Source organism: Dicentrarchus labrax, unplaced genomic scaffold, assembly GCF_905237075.1.
Source record: "Dicentrarchus labrax unplaced genomic scaffold, dlabrax2021, whole genome shotgun sequence".
Lineage (NCBI taxonomy): Eukaryota > Metazoa > Chordata > Actinopteri > Moronidae > Dicentrarchus > Dicentrarchus labrax.
Window position 1 is genome coordinate 28790224 of NW_026136711.1, and position 26908 is coordinate 28817131.

The 26908-nt window shown below is 38.1% G+C and overlaps 1 protein-coding gene and 1 long non-coding RNA gene across 3 annotated transcripts; one reads left to right on the plus strand and one right to left on the minus strand.

Annotated features, from left to right (window-relative positions):
• The first annotated feature begins 3958 nt into the window (after window positions 1–3958).
• On the plus strand, window positions 3959–11725 carry im:7151449 (complement decay-accelerating factor). Of its 2 annotated transcripts, XM_051413689.1 has the most exons (13): window positions 3959–4156; window positions 5132–5317; window positions 5440–5539; window positions 6608–6678; window positions 6980–7162; window positions 8090–8155; window positions 8327–8425; window positions 8612–8683; window positions 10018–10056; window positions 10139–10180; window positions 10266–10317; window positions 11064–11139; window positions 11408–11725. In XM_051413689.1, the coding sequence occupies exons 1-12, from the start codon at window positions 4075–4077 to the stop codon at window positions 11119–11121; spliced, it is 1050 nt and encodes a 349-aa protein (XP_051269649.1). In that variant the 5' UTR covers window positions 3959–4074; the 3' UTR covers window positions 11122–11139; window positions 11408–11725. The 2 variants fall into 2 exon arrangements, with proteins under 2 accessions (XP_051269649.1, XP_051269650.1); XM_051413690.1 differs by lacking the exon at window positions 11064–11139.
• A 7742-nt stretch (window positions 11726–19467) lies between these two features.
• LOC127371094 (uncharacterized) lies at window positions 19468–26155 on the minus strand. The gene is made up of 3 exons (XR_007886354.1): window positions 25934–26155; window positions 24600–24799; window positions 19468–21571 (listed from the first exon to the last, which is right to left on the minus strand). It is a non-coding gene; the product is annotated as an uncharacterized LOC127371094 (long non-coding RNA).
• Window positions 26156–26908: the final 753 nt, after the last annotated feature.

A 26908-nucleotide genomic window follows, 5' to 3' on the forward strand; every position in this document is an offset into this window, starting at 1 on the left:
CCTTCTGGACCTCTTGTACTGAAAATAAAATGCACGTTAACTATAATATTTAAATTAAAACCATGCTGTTCTATTTTTGAACTGTCAATGCACCGTCAATACAGTTACTATTCACAGAAAAATTATTTAGGTGAAGTATTTAGATTCATTTGTTTCATGCTACAGTCCAGAAATACTGTCCTTTCATATGACAAAGCAGCATAAACCACTGTTACTATGGCAGATTTCCAGTTGTCATGGTAGCCAACTGCTTTTCTCGGCAGAGCCTGGAGAGAGCTTGACTGCTCAAAGTAGATGCTTTTTCAATTACAGGAGAAAGCTCAGAGGCATCTTATGCCACGTATGCGGCATGTCCATTAAATATCCATATTTTAAAAGCAGGCTTGAAACATGTGGCCGTATTTGGAATGAGAACACAAACAAATATTTTTCAAAGCCCCGTGGAAACCATCAGACTGGTTCCTCAATAAAATTCCAGCTGCATGAGAGATAAGGATTATATAAAGTGTGCAGTTTTCAAAAAGTTGAAACACGTGAATAAATTCCACATGCTGAATTAGAAATAACTCAAATGGGTGTAACTGTAAAACATTAATTATAAGCTATTCATCAAAGGCTCTTCCCTACATATTTGCTTTCAGCAGTTACTCTTGTGCACGATATATTAAGAATTTGTAAACTGAAATTTGATTATCTGCAGCGATCGTCTACAAATCAAGGTCCCTGACTGACCCTGAACTTTGAAATTGTGATAATATGTAGAACTACTGTCTGGAACGAGACCCAAGATTACATTTTTTTTAACCTTTTCTTAAGGAAGCTTTTATGTTTGTATGATAATCCTCTGCCAGGCTTTCTATCAAATTACTGTAGTTAGATTCACACCTGAGATGTCCAGTGCCACCAGGCATCTACAGCCGATCACTGACCAACTCCAGCAGGGAGTCAAGGACATCAAAACAGTTGCTTGAATGATTTATTGAAGTGGAAGTACAATTCTATCTGTGAAAGACTCTCTGCACTTCCATTACGTTAGTGACTTTGACCCTGGTTTGGATGAGACCTGCTCAGTCATTCAGAACGTGATATGGTCGTAGAGGAGCTGCTTTAATGGCTAAAGAATGACTGGTAATTGCACATGGTGTGATAATTGACTAAATTGCTTAAATAGGCCTATTTGCTGGAATATGACAATGGCCTATGTTTTATTTTAGGTACGGGCATGAAATGACGCATGCAACTGGATTGTACTTACAATTCAAAGCAGAGGTAAATGTTCTACAAAGCGCTATTGTCTTTGACCTTCCTTTTTAACTTGTACTATTGTTTTTCAGGAAATTCTACAGTCTGTTATATGAATAAATACACATTAGAAAGAGTAAAAAATAATTTGAAGCTTTTCTAACCCAAATGTTGTATTTGTATTGCCTTTTCAATCACATACAGGCATATTAATGTGAAACAAAAGGTCAGATGTGGGTCAAATTCAATTAGAAATAAGAAATTGTTCTGGTCTGTGTTCCATAAACTAAGGAGCAGTTGCTGATATCTACTGTTGAGTTTAAATTTATGGAAAGTTAAGAGATTTTAATAGGCAAAAATAAATGTTTTCTTTTCTCTTATTCAGATTTGTACCATAATCAGCACCTCCTCACTTGGTGTTCACCACCCAACACACATACATATTTTTATTATGTTTCAAACTGGTGCAGTACATATCAGTAATGTCAGTTTGTCATGTTACCCTGGTGAAAAAAAAAAACAACAAGTGTGTGTGTGTCTGAGGAGAATGTCATGTGATACATTCTGGAAGATTTTTTTCTGACGTCTTGAACTGCTGGACTATATCATGTTACACACTGGAGGAAAACAACACCACATGGTTTTTGTATTGTTTTATCATGATTGTCCCATATTAGCAAGAGCTTTTAAATGATTTAAATGCAGTTTATCCTTTTCACCACTAGATGTCACTGACTTACAATGAAGTGTTTGGCGTACATGAATGGGGAAGGGCACACATTTTTCTAGGATTAGGGTTAATTGATGTCTGGGTTAGGGTTTATGTTAGAAGTTGTTTTCTAAGGAGGTCATTATCATAAGACTGTATACCAGGAACAAAATACACACCTTTTGAAAAAAACGAGACATTTCTGGCCGCAAGAAATGAGCATGAGTCATATAAAGGCTTTTGGCCCTGTTGTTTTGTGAAATATGCATATCAGGGGGAAAACGTTTCTATGGTAACATCTGTCATAGAAATATATATGGAAATAATATGTGTGTGTGTGTGTGAGAAGATACAGTAGCTTATGTGAGCTTATGTAAAAAATATGTATCCTGTTACTCTTTAAATTGCATCCTTATGTGTCTCAGCATGAGAAAAGCAGGTAAACTAGAGTGGACAGATATTACTGTTTGGATGGCAACTTGTTTTCTCCATTATCAGACTTGATGAGAAGCAGATGCATTTCACTTTAAGGTTGGTTGGTGAGAAGGGAGGTATCTTGGACAGGGTGTTCGGAGAGATAAGAAACGCAGGCAGCCACAGCTCTTGGAGGCTTTGAACTTGAGAAGTTGCTTGTGGGAACTAGCATTAGTTACCAGCTTTTTTTAAAAAAAAAACCTTAAAAGCACATAAGCTGCACCACAGGTCATGTTTTATTGGCGATACATCAGGTTGAGTGTACTGGGGCATTTTCCACCCCATCCCTCAAAACCAGTGAAATCACAAACGTCTTTTACTTTTTAGTGATGTAATGTTTATCACCAAAAATATCCTCTATCTTGGTGTTACCTCACTATTTCAAAAGACACTACAGGGTACAGATACGGTGTACTAAACTTTATGAGCTCTGTTGCCAGGTTTCTGTGAAAATGCGTCTGTGGGTTTATCAGGCAACTCTGGGTGGAGGAGGGATTCAGTTGAAAATGGGCGTTGGAGTGAACTACTCGGAATTTACCCCCAGACTGTGTGTGAGGTAATAAGGCACAGCCCTCTTGTTGAAGACAACTGTGGAACGTATCCATGACAATAACCCAAACCCCATAAAGTGACTCAGAAGCTGTCATTTACTACAAAAAAACATCTTAATCCTTTTATTACAATCCCTAACTTATTTATTTTGATTATTATTATTCACTAAGGCATATATTGAAATGTATTGATCATGTTTGACTCTACAAGTGTGTGGGTCTGTATCATAACAGAATATAACAGAATAATAATATTCCTCTTTTGAGGGCTCAGTGAGGGAATACCCCCCTTTTTTCCAGGACACACCCATAATATTTCCACTTTGCAAGTTGGAACACTTGGGGAGACCTCTCCACTTCTTACAGGAGGTGGGACGAGGGAGCTGCTCTAACTGGAGGATAGACTGAGAGTTTGTGTTGGTTTACCGCTCATGGAAAGAAAACCCACATCTGTTATTGAAGTTGTTCAAATGTTATACATTTTATTTTCTGGTCTTTGTTCGCCCTGAAACTTTAGTCTGTGCTGCGCTGTGTGCGCTGTGTTTGCGTCTGTCGTTGTCCAAGGCGCTGGAAAACATTAGGTTTAAAAGGGAAACTTCCTGTCTTGCCTTTCAAAATAAGACACTTGTTTGTGATAGATCGATAGATAGATAGATAGATAGATAGATAGATAGATAGATAGATAGATGAAAACGTACAAAACTAAAATATGAATCTATAAATGCGCAGGTAGCCATTGTTATTAACAGGAATGTATTTAAATGCTATGTAATAAAGGCCATAAGTATGTATACTACTGATTAATCAATCAAATGTGCTGTACATTATGTTATAGACGCAAACTATATTTCATCTGTAGCTAACTTGTGCCTTTTAGAAGCAGCCAGTGCTGCTTCTGCTTTTATTGTGAAGGCACTTCTTCTGTCGCTTCCTGTCATTCTTGCTAACTTGACCGCAGACACCATAGATAGAAGTGATGCGTTCAGGGGTTGATAGGATCACTCTTGACCGGCAGTGGAGCGAGTCGCGTCTCTGCATCGCCTCACCGGAGAAGTTGGACCGAAGTTGGATCTTTTTAGTCTCCTTCTGAAACCCGGGATGGAAGTTTTACTGGACACCTGTGAACGACGAAGGGTCAGACATCTGCTGTTAATGTACCTCTTTGTCGTGAAGGCAGCAGGTCAGTGAAAACTTCAGCCTCGCAGTCTGGTTAATGAGATAATATTTATCAACGGAGCGAGTCACATGAGAGTTCAAGCGCGAATAGCAGGCTTCTCCACAGTCACTTATCTAATGTAAGCCTCTATTCAATTATGCCTCACTAAGTCACATATTTACTGGTGTTTTGAAGGAGTCTACAATAGGATTGCTGTGTAATAATTTAACAAAAAAATGTATAATATTCTATTAGATCTGTGAGAAAAATAAGATATATAATAATAATAATAATAATAAGATATCAATATAACTCGGTGTCCAGTTTATTAGGTACACCTACAGTCTAATGCAATCCAATACAACTTTTCTGCCATAAAGTCCACTGTTATGATCCCTGTAATGTACAGTTTTGTTGACACAGTCATAGAGGTGTAAGTTTGTCTTGTGCTTGTATTATTTAGAGAGGTGCTTTTAATAAGCTGCCCCGCTCACTCATACTTTACAAATGGGAAGGACATTAAATTTAGACCTTTCACTACAAAGTAGTCCAGTACAGCACCACCTTTAACTATATCCTCAGTAAGAAACATATTGTACAGGTGTAACTAATAAAGAGGCATTACTACCAGGTTGAAGAAAAGTTATTTATTAATCAATAACAATTATATTAAAAACTTTAAAGGGTTAATAAATAATGGGTCCCTCATTAAAAAGTGTTTTCCTCAAAAGACAAAATCTTGCATGTTCAAGTTACACATTTACAAATAGTCCAGAGGGAAATCAGGTGAGGCATTTTCTCACATGCATTGTCTCATCTCAATAAATGAGTATAATATTTACTGCAGTCTGATATTAGCTTTATTTATTCACTTATTTATTTATTTCATCACGTTACAGGCTTTCAGGTTTACTATTTAGTGGAGCTACATCATCATACCTGATTTATGAACAAAAAGATGTTGCTGTTGATGTTGTTGCCGCTGTCTTCTTCCCCCAGCTGACTGTCCTAAACCTCAGGGAAAAGGAAATATTGTCTTAACCAACGAAGCACTTCTAAAGAACAACTTTCCTGATGCCTCAAGTGTCACTTTTGAGTGTGTTAATGGTTATGTTCAAGAAAATGGCACTGGGATTATAACCTGCGTTAGTGGGACATGGACTGAACCAGATATCATCTGCATAAGTGAGTCCTGGCTACTTTCATTATAACTCTACTGACACTTTTATAAAACAGTATTATTCTGTCAATTTGGGGTTAATGTCGTGGCATAAAAGCAAAATTATCTTGTTTTTCTTTTGTTACAGAAAAGGACTGTGGTCCTCCTAAACCTCAGCCGAACATGAGCTTCAACATCAGCGACGGTACCCTGTTTGGTGCTGTGATAAAAGTAGTTTGTGCTAAAGGGTGAGGCATGAAATCTTGCCATCTAATTATAGATGGTTGAATTACACAAGTAAATAAATAGCTATGTCTTAAAGCAACATTAAGCAAGAATTGGGATTTTTTTGCTATTTTGCACCGCTACAGTTTCAGAGTGCAATTCACTTATACACCACTGTTGTAAGAAATGGACAGCTGTACATGTGCATTTGTTTGCAAGATTGCATTACTTATGATCAACACAGATAAACATCAGACAGAGCAAGCCAGTTAATATAATTGTCCAAAAGCGCTCACCAACGACTACAAGCCAATCAGAGATTCAGCTGCTATAATCCAGCACCATTGCCCACTCACCTGGCTAACAACAGTTAGCGGTTAACATTAGTTTAGCACCAAGTAAAGCTATCTGTCCATCATGAAACTCCATAAATCGCAGAAAATTGAAGCAGAGCAGCTGGAGGACATCAGAGGGGAAAACCAGAAAACATTTTCTCCATAAAATATGATCCAGTTTAATCAAAATCAGTGATTAAGTTTGTGGTCCCGGGATGTAAAGTGTTATGCACTTCTTGTAAGAAATCGTGCCTGTTCAACCAAAGTAGCGTGTGAGAATCAAAGCGGCACCATTCTTCCTATAACAAGTCAGTGTACCATGAAAATGATACTGAAGCTGTTGTTTTAAGGTAAAAGATTTGCTATTGATAAGTTTAAATAAGCAAGTGTTGGCATGGAGTCCTCAGTAGATAGTCACGTAGTAGTCATTGCTGGTACTGTCAACAGATGTCTACCAGACAGTGCTGCCTGCAGTCAAGGTGAATTAGCAAATGGAAAAGGTCTCTAAAGAAAACAAAATAGTCCTGAAAGACAAATAGAGCCGTGGCTAGAAAGTGTTACCTCATGGTTTCACTGATTACTTACTTTACTCTTGCCAACATCAAGGGAGTTGTTGATACATACTTCTCGACTAGACTGTAAGAATTTGGTTTCAATGTTGAACATTACCATCTCATTGTATTACAAAATCATGGCTCTACACTATCAATTCCTCATTGAATAAACAGTCCTGCTTTGTTTGCCTTCTTTCAACAGTTACCAGGTCATTGGATCAAGCTACAAACAGTGCTATTCAGTAGGGTGGACTGGAAGAGCTAAGTGTCAAAGTAAATGTCTCTTACTTTGTATTTCTTGAAGCCACAACCAGAAGCAATAAAACAATTGTTTGGTACATTCCTACTACAAAAGCTATTTCTAAAAGGCAACCTCTTTTTCTCTCCTCTTGCATGAGTTGTTTAAGCACATGGCTTATGCAGTGGTTTTTGTTTTCTTTGTGAAGTTGTTCTTCTGTTTCTAGTTTTTTTTTTTTTACTCAGCCAGCAAGGAATATATATTATTGGTTTTTAATCCTTAAAATTAATTTTGTGGTAAGAATTTGTGAAAGCATCTGTTTGTCTTATTCCTCAGTTGTAACATGTCGTGCGCCTGATGGAGTGACCAATGGCAAAAACAACTGGGATTCTTCAGATGAACCAAAATATGGAGAAATCATACATTATGATTGTGATGAGGGATACACCCTGGTTGGGAATGATGAGATTACATGCAGTGAAACTGGTGAATACGATTCACAGCCTCCTGAATGCAAAGGTAAGCACACTCCATCCATGTGTTTGACTTCAATAGATAGATAGATAGATAGATAGATAGATAGATAGATAGATGGTGGGAAGCATTGCATTCACCAGCTAAAGTACGCTGTCTGGAATTTAAGCCAAGAACAAGAACAACACACGAATATGGACACAATGAAAAAGATTCTGGGAATTTAATAATTTCTGCCATTAAAAACATTGTATTCCAAAGCTCTGCATGTTGATTTGAACACTGTGGTGAAATAAGTTTAAAACAATAGCTGCCTGGAATGTAATCAGAAAACCTCTGGTATGTTTTGAAATGTTGTCATGTAATGTTTGCATGATTTGTAGTTATGGGCTAAAACATCCAAAACCACAGGAGTGGTCTTGAAATAACTTTCCAGTCCTCTAAGATCAGTAGCGATTTTGCACTTTTAAACATGCAACTGAAGTGCACATACTGTATCTGTTGCTATGGTGTCACCAAGGACGCTTAGCACTGAACACCCTGTTGGCAAGTTTAAACATCATCACTTAAACTGCTCTCCACACACTCTTGGCTTTTTTATGGAGCAGTATTCAAGCTTAACAACATTTTTCTATTGACCGTTCATGTCTGTGCTCACTCTAGTTGTTTGATTGCAAACTGCCACACTCATACTCTCACTAACAACTTAACGATGTAACGAGCAACCTTTCTTTAAAGATTGTCCTTCACCTAACACACACAGTGTACAGTTTTCTCCAAGACGATGGCTAAACATCTGAAAGCATATTGATATTCTGTGCTGACATAAAGTACAAGAAGCATGTTACTGATGCAAACTGTCATTTGCATGTCAAATCAAATCTATATGTGTGCTGCACCAACAGTCTCATAAACGACTGATGAACAGTATTTGTTTGGACCCATCAATTCAGTAGTGTTTTTTATTTGTAGGTGTGACAACAGAAGGTAGAATTACAACAGAAATGGCAACACCAACTACACCCATCTACACACAAGGTATAGAAATATTTTACAAAGAGTTCAAATCAATGTGTTTATACTGTAGAATAAGATAACTGATACATATTCAGTCATTTTTACTTTACCTCTGTCAGTACAAGGAATCCAGTATATTAAGAAGACTTACTTTTTATATTATGACAACACTTATTATTTTCCATGTCACAGAAGCGTCCACTTCTACAGGTCCATCTACCACACGCACAGCTCACAGAGATAAAACTATCACAACCAGTCCAACAACAGCTGTCCCACCTTCAACAAAAGGTACAGAAAAATCCATCAAAACAAGCAGATCTGCATGTATTTAAGTGGTGAAACCCTGTTTGGTACAGCATTTGGCATTATGAATGGATTATGTGGATCAGGAGTGGCTTCTCAGCTTGACGAGTCACTTTTATCCCATCCAACCTTTAGAAGAATTAAGAATCGTTATGGTCATTCTGTTTAAAGGTGGCAGAGGCCTTTTGGCAGCTGAGGATAAAGCAACTACAGCCAGTGTAACAGCACCAACATCATTTCAAGGTATTGAACAATTTAATGAAAAAGCAGTCAAGTCTGAATCTTCTTTCCATTTGGAAGTTGCATGATTACAAGCTTTACAAATTTAATAACGGACTTCTGTTCCATGGATTTTTACTGTAGCTCCCATGAGTCCAGTTTGAATAAAATGTATTTTAAAACTTAGACTTCCAGACTTTGTGTGTTTTATGTCTATTTGGTCTATGAATTTGTTATTTCAGTCAAATTACCTGGTTGTTTCAGTAAAGGGAAGAAGGTTTTTTGTTTCTTTTTTTTATTTTCTCATCACTACTGCATAAAAACAATATCGTAATACCTGGCCTAGATTTTCTTTTAAGCCAACTGAAATGTGTCTGTGAGTCAAACACTAGATTTAGTGCTTTAAAACTGGTCACAATAGGAAAATAATGGGTAGCCATGGAATTTATAGATCCCACAGAAGGAAAAATATAATAACTCCTGTCCTTTGCTACACTTGGACATATAAAACCATTTACGAGAATGAAAGTTGTCATCAGTGTGGACAGCTCAACCCTAAACCATCAGACTGGCCAGAGCTTAAACGAGCTCGTAGCTCACTGAATAGAATTATTCGTTCTTTTGTCGCCTTTTTAGATTTCCTGGAATAACTGAACTAACAAAGTTAACTTAAAAATAGTTGAGCATATTGGGAAATGGCAGAGAGTTGGGGATGAACCGAAACTTGACGATTTATGGGGGGGTAATCCGCCAGGCTATTTCTTGGCTCTGAGCAGTTGCCAGGCAACCAGCTGAGACTCTTGGAGGCTACTGCTCACAGCCAAGATATAAAATGGTAAATTGTGTTTTTACACTTTGTTTTTTTTCTGCTTTATATTTAACAGACACATATGAGAGTGGTATCTAGCTTCTCTCCACCACACAGCGAATATGCATATTTCCCAAAATGTCAGACTATTCCATTAACGCTGTAATTTATGGCTTTAAGTTTGCCATGTTATTGTTTTCAAACAGGATAATAATGTTAATATTCTCAGACGTGTCTCCCTCCCACAGTCCATGTCCCAGTTCATATATTAATGTTTTTGATCTTCTCCCCCCCCACTGATCCAACATGGACACTTAGATGAATAGGCTCAATGCAATGCATACAACTTTTCTGACATACAAAAACATATAGCAGACAAATAATTTCGACAGATGCCGTAATCGCCTAACAACTGTACACACAGTGTTAAATTTGTAAATGAGATGCTCTGTCTGTGTCTTATTGTATTGGCATTAGTTGGCACCACTATTTAAACTGTGTCTTCAGTTTAAATAGTTTGCATACTAATAAAACTGTTCTGTGCTTACAGGAAAGAATGATGGGGCTGTAGATACTAACCAGGATAATGGTGAGTTATTGAGCCCAATAAAGATGTTAACATGGGTGAATATTTATGCTCTGCATTTATAAACTTTGCATTTTTCTTTCAGGATATATACCTGTTATCATCAGTGTGGTATCCATTTCAATAGGTAAAACCTTTTTCTCTTTGGACTTTTTTGCAGTTGAAATACAAAATACAACACATACTACATTAATTAACTATTTTCTTTACAGCTGTTCCGATAGTTGTTCTATTTTTACACAAGTATCTTCTGAAGAGGAAAGGGTAAGATCCAATATTTCAATCTTTAATGCATGGCTAATACTGGATCATGCTTTTTTACCCCCTTCTGATGCAATTTCTCTTGGCACTTTCTGCTCTTAAATGCATAGTAACAAGTACAGGTCACTTTTTGCACATATTTCTGTAAATAATACAGCATGCAGTAAAAAGATATGCAGTAACTAACTAGTAGCTAACTTTGCAGCAGATAAAGATTCTTCACTGCACTTCATTTTTGAAGCTGTCTGAGGAAATCTAGATTCCGGACTTGCGTGCTGAGGAATGAGGGAAGTTAACAGGAAATCCTTTAATAATATAAAAAAGCTGTGACATAGAAATCAGCATTAGGGGGGGAAAAAATTCCCCTCTGGCCAGAATGAATCAGTTCAATAAATGTACAGGAATGTGTCAAAACAATGCAGAAACAGGGACATGTCAACCTTTTTGTTGACATTTATTTGACCTGAATTTCACATAAAATGTCCAGAGACTAAGACATTTAAAGCTTTTAACTGCAAAACAACAACTTCATATTTATCCAGATAAATCAAATAGCTCGGATTCACACAGGGAAACTTTACTTAAACATTAATCTCTAAGCCAGTGTTAAAGCTTACTTTACAAAAACTCATTATTCTCTCAAAGTTGCAATGACTAACACTAACATGCTAATTAAGTATGCAATAAAAACATACAAATAACATAACTGAACAATTCTGACCTAAATTCCTTATTTGATGACACTGTAGCTCATATGACACCAGAGAAGACCTGAAGCCGGAGTTATTACAGTTCCAAAATCTTTAGATTGCCTGCCTCACCAAGGTATCTGTCAATTCATGTGTATCTACTTTTATCAAGAGCTTTTGTCAAAACAACCAAAATACTTCTAAAAATCGTATTGAAGAATTGTTAACTTGTTCGATTTACTTCTCAGAAAAACGCTAACATACAGTTTTGAAGTGGGGAAAATGAAAAAGATATTATCAATGAAGACAAAAAAGCATGAATGGTGTGTTATTTTTCTGTTTCGTACCACTGTGTGAATGAAGATCAACCTAAACAGTGTTCTCTTTTTTCTCGTCAACTCTAGCTCTGCAAATGGATCCTTTCCTATCTAACCCTAAAGAGCATCTGTGACTCCAGAAGGGATGTGCCTCAACTAAATGTAGCAGTGCCTTTCTGAGTCAATTGGGGGAAAAGGAGAGCTCACTTTAATGTTATTGCACTTCAAATGGCAGATAATTGAATCTAAAAGTATAATTTAATTCAACATTCAATGATGAAAAGCACTTTTTGTAAATGTATTTTGTATTTTTCTCTATTTTAACGATTGTAAATAGTTGTCATTATACTATTACTATTTTATACATTATTTATATTATAAACAGGAATAAACACTTTAACATTGCCTTCATGTCTTATTATAGTTTTACAGAATTGCAGTATTTAGCTTAGAGGTTTTGAAGCAATTTCCTTGTTACTAATGTCCTGTTCTGGTAGGACAGACTTGAAAACGGTGATTCAAGAGGCATACAATGTGGTTGAGTTTGCCGAATGAAAGATACAATCAGCTGCATTCTTCGCCTCCTGACTTTTTTCGTCATTGTCTATTGTTCTGGGGAAACCTTCTTTTCATGAGACAAGAAACCAGTATAGTACCTGCCATCAGTGAACTATACAAATTCTTAGGGAAGTGATCAAAATATTTTTGTCCTTGAATGTGTAACTGAGTCAGCTCACTGAACCAAAAGCCTGTACAAGTTTGTTAACCATTCATTTGTTTTGAGAAAGCTGAATTTGTTAATGCAGCCATTGCTCAAAAACTTTTTTATATTAAACTGTAACTACCAGATCTGAAAGAAGATTTTACAAAGAAAATAATTACCTTGAAGCACATGTCCACATTGTACAAAGTAGTAGTTTTTGTTCCTTAAAGGACAGACTCAATGGTTGCATTCACAGTCATGGCAGCAGTGAAGTGAAGGGCCGAGCCTTTATCCCGGCAGGGGTGTGGAACAGTACAGAGAAAAAGCCCATAATGAAATGTGGTTCCACTGTTTCATTGTACCCTGGTCTGTTGTTGTGCCAGAGGCTTGAACTGTGCCTTTTGGGGATTAGAAAAGGGGGTTTCTTGTGCCTACTTCAAAAGAAATAACAAGTTACAGTAATCTGATTTTACAGTTCACTTCAATGTATATGCTTTTGAAAATAACATGAGCTGTTGCTGCATTGAAAAGATACTTTAATGAACTCATGAATTCCTCTGGAAGACAAAAACATAGACATAAACTGGATATGCACTTATAATCATGATAATTCATCTCAGTTATGTGGACAGACAGTGTATTAACAGAGAGAAGGGGTTTGCTGTTTTTCTCAGAGAAAGCTCGACAACAGTGGTGATTGTATTCATCAACCATAACCCAGCCCCTTATGGTGTTGTTCAGTGTTATGTCTTTTTACATTGGAGCCACATCCATTTGTCAATGGACTGAACACCTTTGATTTAAAAGATAATTATGTTGATATTCTACATTTTTATTATTGTCAAAAAATCCAGAAAAAAGACCAAAACCACCAATGAATGGATCCTACTAAGTATTTTCTATGAAGTCATTTTTGCCAGCAAACTACAAAAACACATCTCTGAGCCACACTGTTGCACTAGATGACCATTGGTGCAGTAATCAATACTGTGATAAATCCACAGCCACACAAACACAGTTTAGTCCAGTTTGACTAATATTTACTAAACACTACAGTGCACCTTCTTTGAACCTGAAAGTCCATATTTGTGATGGTTTTTGAGGATTTATGTCTTGGAATGAATGAGCTTAAGACAGAGAACCACAGATAAGCTGCAAATGCTGAAAGGTATTGGCCAAGGCTATACCCATTAGACATTGTGTACAAAGGCATCTCTGATGTAATATAAACCAGAGACAGCTAACATGTTCAGACAAGACACTCAAAACCACAGAAGTCAATCTGGCATTAGAGGAAAAATTCTGAGAATTACAAAAGTCAGTAGGATCCAGATTATATTTCTTTGGGCTTATTTAATCTTTTTCAGAGAAAATCTGATAGTTGAAAATGCCCGATTGGTCAAACTGGTGTCAGAGCAAGTTCAAACAAGAAAGCATGATGTCTGTGAGATACACAATATGGTAGTGATGATACAGTATGAGTCTTAATGGGTGTGGTACTGTACTTGTGCAGTGGAAAAACAGGGTTTAAAAGAGGAGGAGGAATCAACACTTCTGATTGAGTAAAGATATTCCAGTATAGACCAAAGTGGTGGTCTGCCTAACCAGCACTGCCATCCCCAGAGCCACGCTGCTATCATGACTAAAAATGTAGACTATCACCAGCATTATCCTTTAAACAAAACATCAACACAACACAGTCAACAAAGTGACTTCCCCTTTGATTCGCACCAGTCTTTGGCCCGATGATCCAGTTGCCATGCTGTACAAGTAAATACTGTACTGTTACTGAACAGTCTTCTGTCAGATGTGGACTCACCACAGGAACTCAAGAGACAAAAAAGCCTAAGGGACAGCAGGAAACATGCTGGGTATCCTCCCTGTCTCAGCAAGTTTTCCACCCACCAAAATCAGAAACATTGATTCCTGCTCCTCTTTCAAATCCTGTTTTTCCACTGTACGAATACAGTACCACACCCATTCTGGCTTCATAGAAAACCCTGAAAACATGCATCTCCCACACATCAGGGTTTAAATCACTTGTTCTGACGCTGAAGGCCATTGAGGCATTTTCAAAAGTACGCAGTTGTCCCAAGCCTCAAGAATTTGTACGTTTTTCTTTAATGTAATCCTTCACTTTAAAATGAAGATATGAAAATCCCCAAAACTGGAGTTACGAGGCTTTCTCACGACAACAGCAATATATTACTCAGCACCTGCTGGTTTTCCATTGAACTCTCTGTCCTGTTTGTGAGGGACAGGAACATCGTAATGACATGTCTTCCCATCCTCTTTGTGGAGATTCTATTACAGTCACTTAGTACTTTATATAACATAACACACAATGCTTTTATGATTTAAGTGGTGGAAAAGAAGAACACCATAATGTGGTTGTAAACACATATCAGGATCAAAGCTATTTCCGTACATACATTCATAAACAATTGTGGCCCTTCATATAAAGCATTTACATTACTTTTTAGTGTGTTTATTCATTTCATGTATACACAGTGGTTGTTATTCACACATTAATAAAGATTTAACCCCTCCCATTAAGCATTTGTACCAGATTTGTACACATAAATTAAATGTACTAGATGTTAATATTGAGCAAATGTTTCATGGGCTGTAAAAATAATTAACTCTGATTTAAGGTGGCGAATTACTTGGTAAGGATATTGTCGCCATGGCTGCCTGTCATTGTGTCATTCCTCCTATCTGTCCCTCTTCAGCCAGATTTCCACTTTCCCAGACACCTTTGCCCTCTGACCTTTTCTACTGTATACAACGGGCCAGATCCATTGTTCCTCTTGTAAAAGTTTCCGTGCGCCTCATACCTTTGAGTCCCAGCCATTTGTATTTGTATCTGATCTGTTCCTTTTCTTCGGTTACCTGTTATGCATTTATCTGAATTTGGAACTGCTGCCTGCTTATCACCTGCATGCCTTCCTGCCCTTGTTCCTCTGGAGTTGTTTGCCTGTTTTTTTCTACCTTCCTGGTGTTGACCCTCGCCTGCCTCACAATTCTATAGGCTTGTACCGTCTCTGCAGCAATAAATCATTGTGCGCTGCCAGTCAGCCTGCATTATCTGCATTTGTGTCCTATCCTTGTTAGACCTCACATACCAGCAGTGACAGATATGGATGCAAGAGGACCGGATGAGGCTGAAGTATCATGACAAAGATGAACAGATACGCAGCTCTCAGGCCTAACTAATGAGAACATTTAAAGCTGCAACACAACAAAATAAAACCACCAAAACAAGTTTTAACCAGCATATTGCAACATCTTATGCTCGATGCTTAGCCTATTAGATATATCTCCACCCAGTTGGTTGATGATTGTTAGTGTGTTACAATACACACTGGAGTATGTATACATATACAACTCTCTGTAAACTGTCACTGAATTAAGATAAATAATACAGTTGTACAGTTTTACTAGCTGCTAATAAAGCTGTTTGTAAATGTATTAATAATAATATAAAGTACATACTTAAATGTTCTTTCAACTATGTAAGTGTGTTTTAAGTAATTTATTTCCATATATACAAATGTATAGATACTTATGGAGGGTTTACTTGAAGTGTCACTGAGTTGGAGTCCTTGCAATGTCAAAAATCAATCATTCTCTTTCAGGAAGTTTTAACTCAAATACAATGCACTGCAGCTGGACTTTTATCTGGCTCCCATGATATTAACTTTTCAAGATCATGATCCGGTAATCAGTCTTTATATTGTGTGAGAAGAGCAAAAGGAAATTCGTCCATAAGCTCTGCATGAGACCCTGTAGTTTATCCTGTTCCAGCCACGTGGTTAAGCATTGACTAGAGGGGGGAAATCTCAGAGGAAGTGATGCAATTTTACACAAGGTAAACAAGAAAATTAATTTCACCAGAAGCATAAAAATAACCGTTGTTCATCTGGCATTGCAGAATAAACCTGCCAACCTGGCTGGGGCACATACTGACATACTGTCACATATTTAGCTTTGTTTATGATTCATGTAACTTCACTGACATGGACAGACATAATGTGGTGAGTGTGGTTCACAGACTTGGCTGTAGTAAAAAAAAAAGAACAACATAAGAATGAAAAACTATAAAAACGCTTGTTGGTAAATGGCTTGGAGCTCCTCTTTAAAGTTGTTCTCATGAGTAGGGCGGATGGAGATCTTTAAGCTTAAGACAAACAAGACCCAAACGGTTCCCACTGAGGCCTCTGCACTAGACCAGAAACAAGCGTGAATACCTTACCATTGAAGTGGCAGTGATCAAACTAAATGTTTACATGCTTTTAAAAGAGGGGCTCTTAATGTAAGCTATTGCACCAGTATGGATAATTATTTTTACTTGAGGAGCCCACTTTCAGTAAGAAGAAATGTGAGCATAAGGTCATTAACATCAGCTGTAGAATTACACTCTAAATTATGTGGGCCTTAAAGTCACACAATTTATACTGACACATACGATGTAGATATATCGCTTACACTGACAGCGGTAATAAAATTTCAGTGTTGAGCTGTGGTATGCTGGTTAAACTTTTCGAGGACCAAAGCAGTGTCAGTTTAAAGCTAAAATAGAAAATATGGCAGCATAAAGGCACTAGTTTACTTCAGCAGTAGTGTGAAACCCCTTCCCTAAACGACACTGTAGTTGTAGGTGATGTGTCTGTAAATTTCTTTAACTTTCAAAAACAGGCAATCTGAAATTTTACACGTGTGGAGGTGAGAAAGAAGGGAGGAACTTCTCTCAAGCCCTCTGTTTCATTCTTTACTTAGTGTTTACTTATGTCTCTCTCTATGTGTACAAATGTATGCCAGTTGAATGCCTTCCAGGAAAGACTGCGTTGTTATGCCGATATTTAAATGGCTATATCAGCTATTCAGCTGTTCGGCTATTGGATCAACCATAAACGCGTTCCCCTTCAGACAATTTTGGATGACATGCCGCACAAACTAGTTCTTTTCAAGTATACGCCAACCTTAACAGTAGCGTGAGTAGAGAATCTTAAGGAGTCAGAAAACTGACTCAATAACATGACAACAGGTTTGCTGACAGGAGCCACCATAAACCACTGGTCATAACAGACCAATTACAGCTGTAGCAGCACAACCTCTGACAGTATTGAGTAGAGAGAGTTGTGTTTTAAATGTTATAAATTCAGCTTTCAATTTGTAAGAAGACGAACATGCTATTTCTTCCTATCAAAAGCCACATGCTCTCACTTAAAAACTGTCTTTGACTTGGAATAAAAACATTATCCTATCTCTTTTTTCTTAGTGAGACAGTTTTACTTCCTTATATTCACGTCTGCTGTGACCAATCCATAATTTGTAATTGTCAGTTTTCCACCCACATCTGCTGAGGTCAAGGGAAAATACTACGTAAATGTAACTTTACGCAACCAATGATAACAGTCACGCTGGCCACATCACATTGAGGCGGGCATGAGGGCTGAGAGGAATCAAATCCTGATGACGACGCTGCTGCTGATGTCATGTCAAACGAGACACTCCTTATGACTCATAGCTGCAAAGTGAAAAGACATTCATATAGTAACACACGCTAATAATAAATTCTTGCCTGTTCACCAGGTTGGCTTCTTGCAGACACCAGAGATAAAAATAGGGTTATGCTGGGGTTAGCCTTTCAGTATTTTAAGCCTTTTCAATTTAGCTTTGACTTAGCTCCACAACACTTATCCCTCTGTTTGAGAAGGTCAGCAGTTAGCGGGGAGTCATCAGAACAGTGGTTCCCAACCTTTATTCTTAAGGGACCCGTTATTGTCGTTGAGTAAACTGAGTATCCCTGACTAAGACATATTTTGTGGATATTTTATATTATATTCAGCGCATCACAATAGCAGCATAGAACAACTGATAAACTGTACAATTAATCCAAATAGAGAACGCAATAACTGCAAGACGTTTGTGTAAAACAAGTGACTTGGATGGATTTTGAGCAGATTATTTGCTGTGAATATTGCATCAGGGATGAGTTTGGAACTTTAAATACGATTCTCACTTTTTCTTTTTTAACAACATACTAAATAGGCTTTCCTTTTTTATTACAAATTCAGTGTTTTCTTCTCCCTGACTCTAAGCAATTGTTCCATTATCTATATTGTTTTAACTGCATATTCTTCTAATGCAGGATGAGGCTGTTTAATAGAGACTGAAGGCTCTGTGAAGTTTGTGTTCAGGTCTACAAAGTTTAGGTCTTAATCTAAACATTATAAAAAAAACAATTTCATTTAGTTCTCTTCACACAAATGAACAAAAGGCTGAGATACTATCCCCACTGTGTAATATATCATGTAAAATCAATAAGGCCTTCTGACCCTCAGTGAAGCTTTGCTGACCCCTAGTGGGGGTTCTGACCCCCAGGTTGGGAACCACTGCATTAGAAAGCAACTTGAAAGAAGGATTACTGTTACTCTCTTATATAAGAAAATGTCAGATAAGGATTTGAAAAGCTGGAAGGAGACTTTTGAACAGTGTCAAATGATGGCAGATCTTTAATTCATGGACAAACAAAGCAGCATAATGCTCAAAATATCAACAGAAACTGGACTCGACTGATAGAGTGACTATCACTGCTAATTTTGTTTGTCATTAATATATGTTTATATTCAAATACATATTGGGACAGTGGGAAATATGTTTTTATTGTTAAGCCTTCCCTCATTGATATAAATGATAAATTAGAATAGATAGATATAGAAATGCCTGTCAGCATAACACAATGCAATTTGACAGCACCACAGCCTTTAAAATGATTGTGCAGCTGAATCACCATCTCTCTAAATGTTTCAACCAAAATTGAAGATTATAACCTTCATGAAGGTAGAACTTACTACAGGACTGTTGTATTAGACTGCAAGGTATACTTAATAAACTGGCAACAGAGCATAGCTTGATAATTGCTTTTTAACCTGCTGTTAACCTTGGCAGTGTGGGTTAATCATTCATACATTTTAATTAAGAGTTTTCACTCATTTATTCAAAAGGATAACTGCATTAATATGTATATGTCAGTGATGTGACATGTGCAGGGTAACAGAGTTGACAGTAAAGGGTTTGACTTATATTGGCCCTTTTTCCCATAGTCTCAATGTAATGGCGCATGAGATAATCAGACAGGCATGTATTAAAAGATTACATGCTATAATTAAATTGAACTTAAAGCACAAAAACTCAAAAGAACTGCCTCTGTGATCAGGGGCTGGAGAAAGTGACAGGTTGTAATTAGAAATGGTTCCATGACAACCTACAGTAGTTGAAGTCATATTTCTGTCTCTCTTCTTTAAAACAGAACAGAGGTGACACGGTGGTGATAATTCAATAACACAGAAAGATACTGAACTCGAACATTAATTATATCAAACACAAAAAACCTAGTTGTTACATTTCTATGAAAAAATCACACACAAGCAAAAATCTCTTCATTTGAACAAGAAGACTTTAATAAATAGAATACTGTACAACTTGTGAAAACAAGTGAAACCATTTTTTTTTATGGATGTAAATACAGTGTGGAGCTATGGACAACAACGTGCTGATTTAACTATAGTTTTGCTGTATTTTAATATTTAAATATAAGGAACATTATACATTTGAGAGCTCTGCAATGGGTGGATACACAACCTCTGAACTACTGAAGCATTTAACTAGATAATCTCTTTCTTTATCATCTGTTCCTGGTAGAAAAGTACAGGAACACAAGAGTACAGGCCCACAGCAAGGCTGAGGTTCATGGTTAAATAAAAACTGAATTATTAAAAAACTAAACACAACAGCTGAAGAGGCCTCAACATGATAAAGTTGTGCTTTGTTCCAGCTGGTCTTGCACCTGATCAAGATCATTCAGTAAAACCTTCACTACTGCAACGATAGCATGGATTGCAGCTCAATGCTGCCATCTTTTGGTCCTTTAAGGAAATTCATCCTGCAACCGCTGAGGCAAAAGCTTTTTGTTGATAGTCCCTCCACATTGTAACCGATTTCAAATGGTGCTAGACATGATGGAAACTCTGAACACCAGACGAAAACGGTCAGCCTTGGTGAGAGGGGGTTTCAGGTTCTCAGCTTATCCAAGACCTTCTTTTCTTCTCATCTCTAGAGTGTAAGCTGTGTAGAGAACTGATCAAGAGAACCAATAGACACGTAACTGTCGTTATTAGTGGATAATAGTTTGTCAAAATTTGGATATACACAAAGCCACCAAACTTTCTGGGAATTTAGTGAATAAAACTGTCACTGCCGTCACTCCTGAAGTCTGTTCCCGCTCAAGAACACCGATTTCAAATGGTGCTAGATGGGATTTTATACTCTAAAACACCATCTGAAACCAGTTCCCTGGGGGGGATGCTTTTAGAAAAAACACTTTCTGAAGTCATGTCCTCTTCTGCAAGAAGAAAAAAAACATTAGTCTAAAATCAACATGTTGCAAGCATTTTACTAACTAAATTATTTCTAGTACAAACAATAAAAGTAGCTCATCTTATCAGAGGGTAGATTTGATTTGTGTGAAGGAATATAATGGAATTTATACTAATTTAATTAGTCATTAAATCGATTTTCTTTTCCAGTGTCTTGCCAAAATTTCTTAATAAACTTACTGCTTTGCTTTATACTGATAGACATGTTTAAGAGGATACAGTCCTTATCAATGTATCACCTGCATAAACTTTATTCCAATTAAGATAAAGAAACATGTTCAATAAGACATGGTATGGTAATTGCATGTTGCCCCAGACTAAACGGACAAAGAAAGAAAACAATGCTATTTTTTTAAATAGCCGATTTATTTTGGTTCTGCTCGCTTTTATAGAAAAAAACAAATTCCAACCCATTGGGCACAGATCTGTTCTTCTCAGGGTTATTTGATATGGAGAACTGTGATTTCCCGACACACACACACTAAAAAAAAAACTTTTTTGCAAGTGTAAACTTCTGCAGTTTGTTTGTAACGCTGCCTCGAGGTTTAGGCGTGGTGTAGAAATTACATAAAAGAATGTTTGATAACCATCATCTCAACTTTTGGTTATTTAACGAGAAACAGTATACCTACCTGTTTTATCACACACACTGTGAAGAGAAATATTTGCACAAACAACATTTACTGACTACAAAAATATAAAACAAAAGATGCTTTAAACCTGGACTCTTTCCAAAGAGAGCGACAGGCAGAAAAGAAACAACAAAACGGAAGACGCAGACTCTTTGCTGGCACGGAGACCAATGAGTAGAACCACTGAGTCATGGCCAGTTCCTCTAAGAATGACACAGCAGCTCAGTTCCTTGCATTAGTGCATCCGATCTCAGTGTAAGAAAGGGCTTGGCAGCAGACTGGCACCAGAGATGAACCCCAACAAAAAACTGTCTATGAATCATACTCAGGGAAAAATAGATCTCCACAGCTCCCTGTGGACTTCTTTGTAATGTACAATAGGATACTGTGTCGTCTCCTGGGTCTGCCTCAAGCATCCAGTCCCTCTCCTGGTCCAAGTGGGGATGACTGTGGTGCACGATGGAAAAACCAGATCCTGAAATAGGTAAGAATTCATTAGTATGAACCCCTGTGTCCATCCCTATAAGGCATGCAGTACAGTATGTCTACAGAGAGCTCATTTGAGACTTTCTCCTTCACAGTTTCTATTTTCTTTTGAAATGACAGCACAATACCGAGACAATTAATGTGGAAAACTCACTGGATTCTATTTGTAGGTCTGGCATTAAAAGACTGGCATTATCTGCCTTGTCAGTGTCTCAGACGCTGTTGTCCTGTTGATGGGAAAAGGTGACGTAGCAACTAATCCAAAACCTTCATGTGTCTTTTGGGGACAATTTACCTGTCTGTCACTCCCTAATCCTCTTCACTGCTAGTTTAGTGTCTCAGTTGAATTGATTGGTTATATTTTCACCACGGATAATCAAATTTGGGCACATATGATGGCTATCACTGTTTTACAGACATGTACTGTACTTTCACCCGAACAGAAGATCAAAATATCCTCGATTTCGACAAGCACTGCAAGTATTTACATGAATACAGTGTGAGCTTCGAGAATAACTCAGGCAGACAGTGAAGTATGAAGGCTGCAACACTGCTTTCATCCCGTCTTCTCGTTTTTGCTATTCTGCCTCCTCCCATTTAACTCTGCTATTTATGAACTCTGTATCTACCTCTCTCTTGCTGTCTGGTTCTTTTTACTACAAGCTCTTTTTGCCGACCATTGTGTGCGCAGAGGCTGCTTTCTGCATCAAAGCATTTTTTTTCCTGCCAAGTCACCTGACCATCTACTGCTTGTTAAAGGCGCATCAGCCCATTTTAAACCCCAAAACAAAAAACTAACTGGTTTAATTTAGAGCCGTTATATTAAACTTTTTGCACTGTCCATCTTTAGCGACAAATTGCAGGAGGAGATGCTACATAGAAAAGTTAAATAAAACTGAAGTAATTCTTCAATCAGAAACAAACTGATCTAATGGTTCTGATTTAAGAGGATGTTAAAATAACACGTCAATTTGGTTTACATAAACGAGATGAACACATCCCACTGTGCATCAGGCAGAGCAGACTGTCAGAGGCCAAATTGTGTCACAGGAAGAGTGACTAGGCTGGGTCATATTAAAGTAGGTGACGTAAAATGAACACTGAATGCCTGTATGTGTGTCACAGTGTGTGTGTGCAGAGCAGTGGGGGGTTGGGGGTGGGGTTGTGTGCATGTGTGCACGTGCAAATAGGGTAGGTGGTTAATCCTCTTACAGATTAGAAGTCCTAATTTATCTGGAGTGAGAGGGGCAAACTCATCGAGGTAATGTGTTTTTAAACCACCTCTACACATTTGTGCAATCAGGAAAAACTACAGAATATCTTAGCTGAAAATAGTTTTGTTTTCTGTGAGTGTGTGTGTGTGTGTGTGTGTGTGTGTGTGTATATATATATATATATATATACACACACACACCTTTAAGTCATGAAAGTACCCTTTGTGTTTGAATCGCGTAATATTTCCTTCTACGTTGCATCAACTTCAACAAATTTGTGAGATGTTTGGAGATGAGACAGCCTTAACACGTTTAGATGAGCCCGACACTTTGTTTGTTCTATCTGCTGCGTGGTGGGTGGAAATAAATGGGAAGGCCACAGTCGGAAGAGTTGATTTACACTTTGTCACCCTCTTCTGGCTCCTTCTCTGCCTGCTGGGAAATATCAGATGTCTCACTGAAAACAGGAGTGGCTTTATGAGTTAAATAACTCGAGATAAAGGTGCCCATAAAGATTTAAAATATGGCTGTCTGTGTAAGACGGATCAGGTTTACAGAAAGACATAAAAAACCTGGCTGGTGCACCTTATTGATTAGCATAAATTTTGGACAAAACAGTGAAGCAACAATAAGCTATCTCACTATTTTCCCCTCCAATATACTGTATATCTTAATAAAATATTTACAGAAATTAATTTGTACCATTAGTAATGGCAGTAAGGAGAGGTACCTTCTGGGTTTTAGACACAGTAGCTTACAGTAAGGTTTTTTTCGCCCCTCTTACAGCACGTTAGGTGTCTAGCTGCTAATGATACCTGCGAATGAATGCTGCCTCACACTTGTCTATTAATACATCATCATCTAGCGAGGCCAGCAGTGCTCCGAGTTTAATTTTAGCACTGTCATCTCTTGGCTCTTTGCCACCTCCTGTTCCATAATCTGTGTGTAGGAGGGATTTGTTTTAAAAGGCAGTGGGTCGCTCATCATTTTCTCTGAAGTTTTATGTCGGCTACAGGTGATGCTGGCCCCTGCTGTAAACAAATCCATCAGTACATGCACACCGCCTCTCCTCAGGATTCTTGTTTGCTGTGTCTACTTTTGGCCAAACAGCATCTGCTGAATTGCATTTGTTCCAGCTGAAAAAGCAGGGGCTGTTTTTTTTTAGTACTCAATAACAATATTATTGTGAAATTTCTCCTAGAACTCTGAATAAAACTAGGTTGAGTGCGTCGCATTTAGCCCACTTGTACTGGGCTCTTCTGTTTGTTTGACTTAAGAGGCAGCGCCCCTCCCTGAAAGAATAGCAAAATAACTATTGAGGTCACGTTTTCTTGTCTGCGAAAGTGGGTCACTTACTGGTCAGCCTCAGAAGACTTGGTAAACATTATTACTGCACAGGGTATGTTACTCACAGTCAGTAAATATATTCTTTTAAGTAGAATTTGGGTTTCCATATTTTCAGATGAATGCAAATAAGCACATGGGTTCTGCTGTGAGGCCCTCCCCCGACACTCTCCTACAGATCAGCTTGTACTTCCTCCCATGACCTTTACCTGTTTGTTTCAAAACTACCATAGTGACATTCCCTCAGGAGTCAAGTTTCTATTCAGTACACATAATTAAAGTTCTAAAGCTCCCCTTCCCTAACCCTCCTCTCCCTCTCTCTCTCTCTCTCTCTCTCTCTCTCTCCATTTAGTTGCCAATTGTTTAGCAACTCATGAGGTCTACGGCTGATTCTCCCGCTGACCGAACAAATCCACTCTGCAGGAAGGAGTTAGCTCCTCCTGTGTGTGTCATTTTTACCTCGGAAGTGCTGCTATGCGAGAAAGTGCCTCCATCTCCCATCCCTCTGGCAGGTAAGCAGCAGGAGGCACCACACCCTCCTTCACTCGGGTCATTAGGAAGGTACGAGAGGCCAGCGAACGTGGTGTTAACAGCAACAGTGTCATCACATCAGGCGTGTCAGCGTCCTATTGTGCTCTGGCAGGTGTGAATTACAAGGTCTAGTAAAGGGAGACAAATCTGCCAAATGTTTTTCTCGACAGCAACAACAACTTTAAGGAACTACAAAACTATAACTCAGTAAAAGAAAGCTCAATGATGTGTATAATTTACTGTATTCACACTGTACAACATTGGATAAAATAGGTACAGGTATAAAAAGCAACAACAGTGAGTGTTCAACATCCCTTTACAGCAGATGATTCAGCCCATGGATTGTGTCACTCACTAGCACCCCCTATGTTTGAGAAGTAGAGCTTGTTTTCATCATATCAAGTGCGCACTAAAAAGCCAGATTACTATTAAGGACCTAGGTCTCTGTGACGCAGCAATTGTTGTTGGACACCTGAACGACAAAAGAAAGCTGCGTCACTGTTGTGTCGCTAACTTACCTCTAACTTGTTTTCATTTCCCTCTCAAATAAAACAAACAATAGAACAACCCTACGTGCGTCAATGTGGGACCATGTTTGGGAAGTATGTTTATCCTGTTTTATAAATTAAAAAAGTGACTTTTTCATCCCAGTAACAACACTAGACAGAAAGACCACGAGGCCATGAGGTGTTAAATGATCGTGCCAATATGAACTGCGTAATATCGTCCTCTCCCACAACAGGATTACGCACTATCCATCTCTTGCGCAGCATCCTATTCCGAGCTCTTCCTTCACACGCCATCCCGGCCGATTCCACGCTTTGTTTACATCTCCGTTTTAACATTAAATTCAGCCACAACTTCAGTTCGAGACCGAGCACAACTACGCTGTCATACCGTCGCAGCATGTTTCACCATCGCAGCGGAAATTCCCACTGGATTTCATGTGGCTTGTCGGTCCTTCCCGCTGACGCAGTTTAATTTACCTGTTGTCACGTCGATGATGAAACCACTTATGATTAAAAAAGTGCTCTTAACCTCTTTCCACCAACAAGTCCCCGCGCCCCGTTGAACTGCAAACACAGGACTTTTATTTTCTTTCTTTCATTATTCTTTCCACTTTTACAACAGCGCCTCTGGGCTTTTTTATTGTTACCTTCTCAACCCAGCACTACAGTGTTTATGAATTACATAGTGGTATTCTCTACGCCACATACGCAGCGTTATGTCGCTCTCGCCATGTAATAACATAAATAACTTACGTGTTTATCCCAAGCCTGTTTCCCTCCCGTGCCGAATGAGTCTCATCCATTTCCCGGCCGGCGTCACTCAGACCAGGTCCTCAGTGAATGGACAGTCCACCAGGTTCCTGTTTCAGCCTTATTGTCGCTATTATCAATTTCGGAGCGCACGTTTATCACAGTGTATCCCCCTAACGATTTTCCATAGCGCAACACGGGAACCCCGCCCCTGACACTCCCCCAGCCGCTGGTTGGTCGGGCGGCTGGAGAGTCTTTCCTCATCGCCAGAATCACATGTGGCTGACGCATGTTTACAAACATCGGTGAAATCACATGGTAATGGGCGCCGTTTTACCGTAAACTACCTCATTTTGACGCAGCTACCAGATGTCGTGTCAAGAGGCTATTATTGTTTTTTTGTGTTTTTGTTTTGTTTTTTTCAATGACGGTATGAAAAATGAAAAAAAAAACCAACAACTCTATTTACAAGGACGCAGACATTGCATAGGCCTACCACAGCCTGTTTACCCGTATAGGATACATAAGGGATATGAAATAGCATAGCATAAGGATTTAGATAATTAATTGATAAAGGAATGAAATGCGATATAAATACATATATATATATATATATATATATATATATATATATTTTTTTCTATGATGTTTTTTTGTGAAATACTGGAAATCCAAGAAAGACAAATCACTTTTGGTTGACCTGCGAACTCTCCATGATGGACCCCAAATTACTGTGTCATTTTAAATGCCACAGGCTACATGGTGACAGTCCAAAAAGGGGAACCACTGTCCTTTATGTTAGACATTGTTATCTTACTTCTGACCTCCTGCCTCTGCTTATTTTAGGTGTCATAATAACCACATAATATCCCAGAATATGAACTTGTATGGTCCTATTTGTCCAGTTCTTCATTAATCCTAATAGTTTGTATAAGGGTCCCTGTCAAATGTTTTGTAATCATGGATCCGCCTGCAATT

Excerpts from the sequence above, each read along its gene's own strand:
- im:7151449 (XM_051413689.1), top strand. The coding sequence starts at position 4,075 with ATGGAAGTTTTACTGGACACCTGTGAACGACGAAGGGTCAGACATCTG. Across the intron at positions 8,156-8,326 it reads TACACCCATCTACACACAAG|AAGCGTCCACTTCTACAGGT; the intron begins GTATAGAAATAT and ends TCCATGTCACAG. Across the intron at positions 10,057-10,138 it reads AGATACTAACCAGGATAATG|GATATATACCTGTTATCATC; the intron begins GTGAGTTATTGA and ends TTTTTCTTTCAG.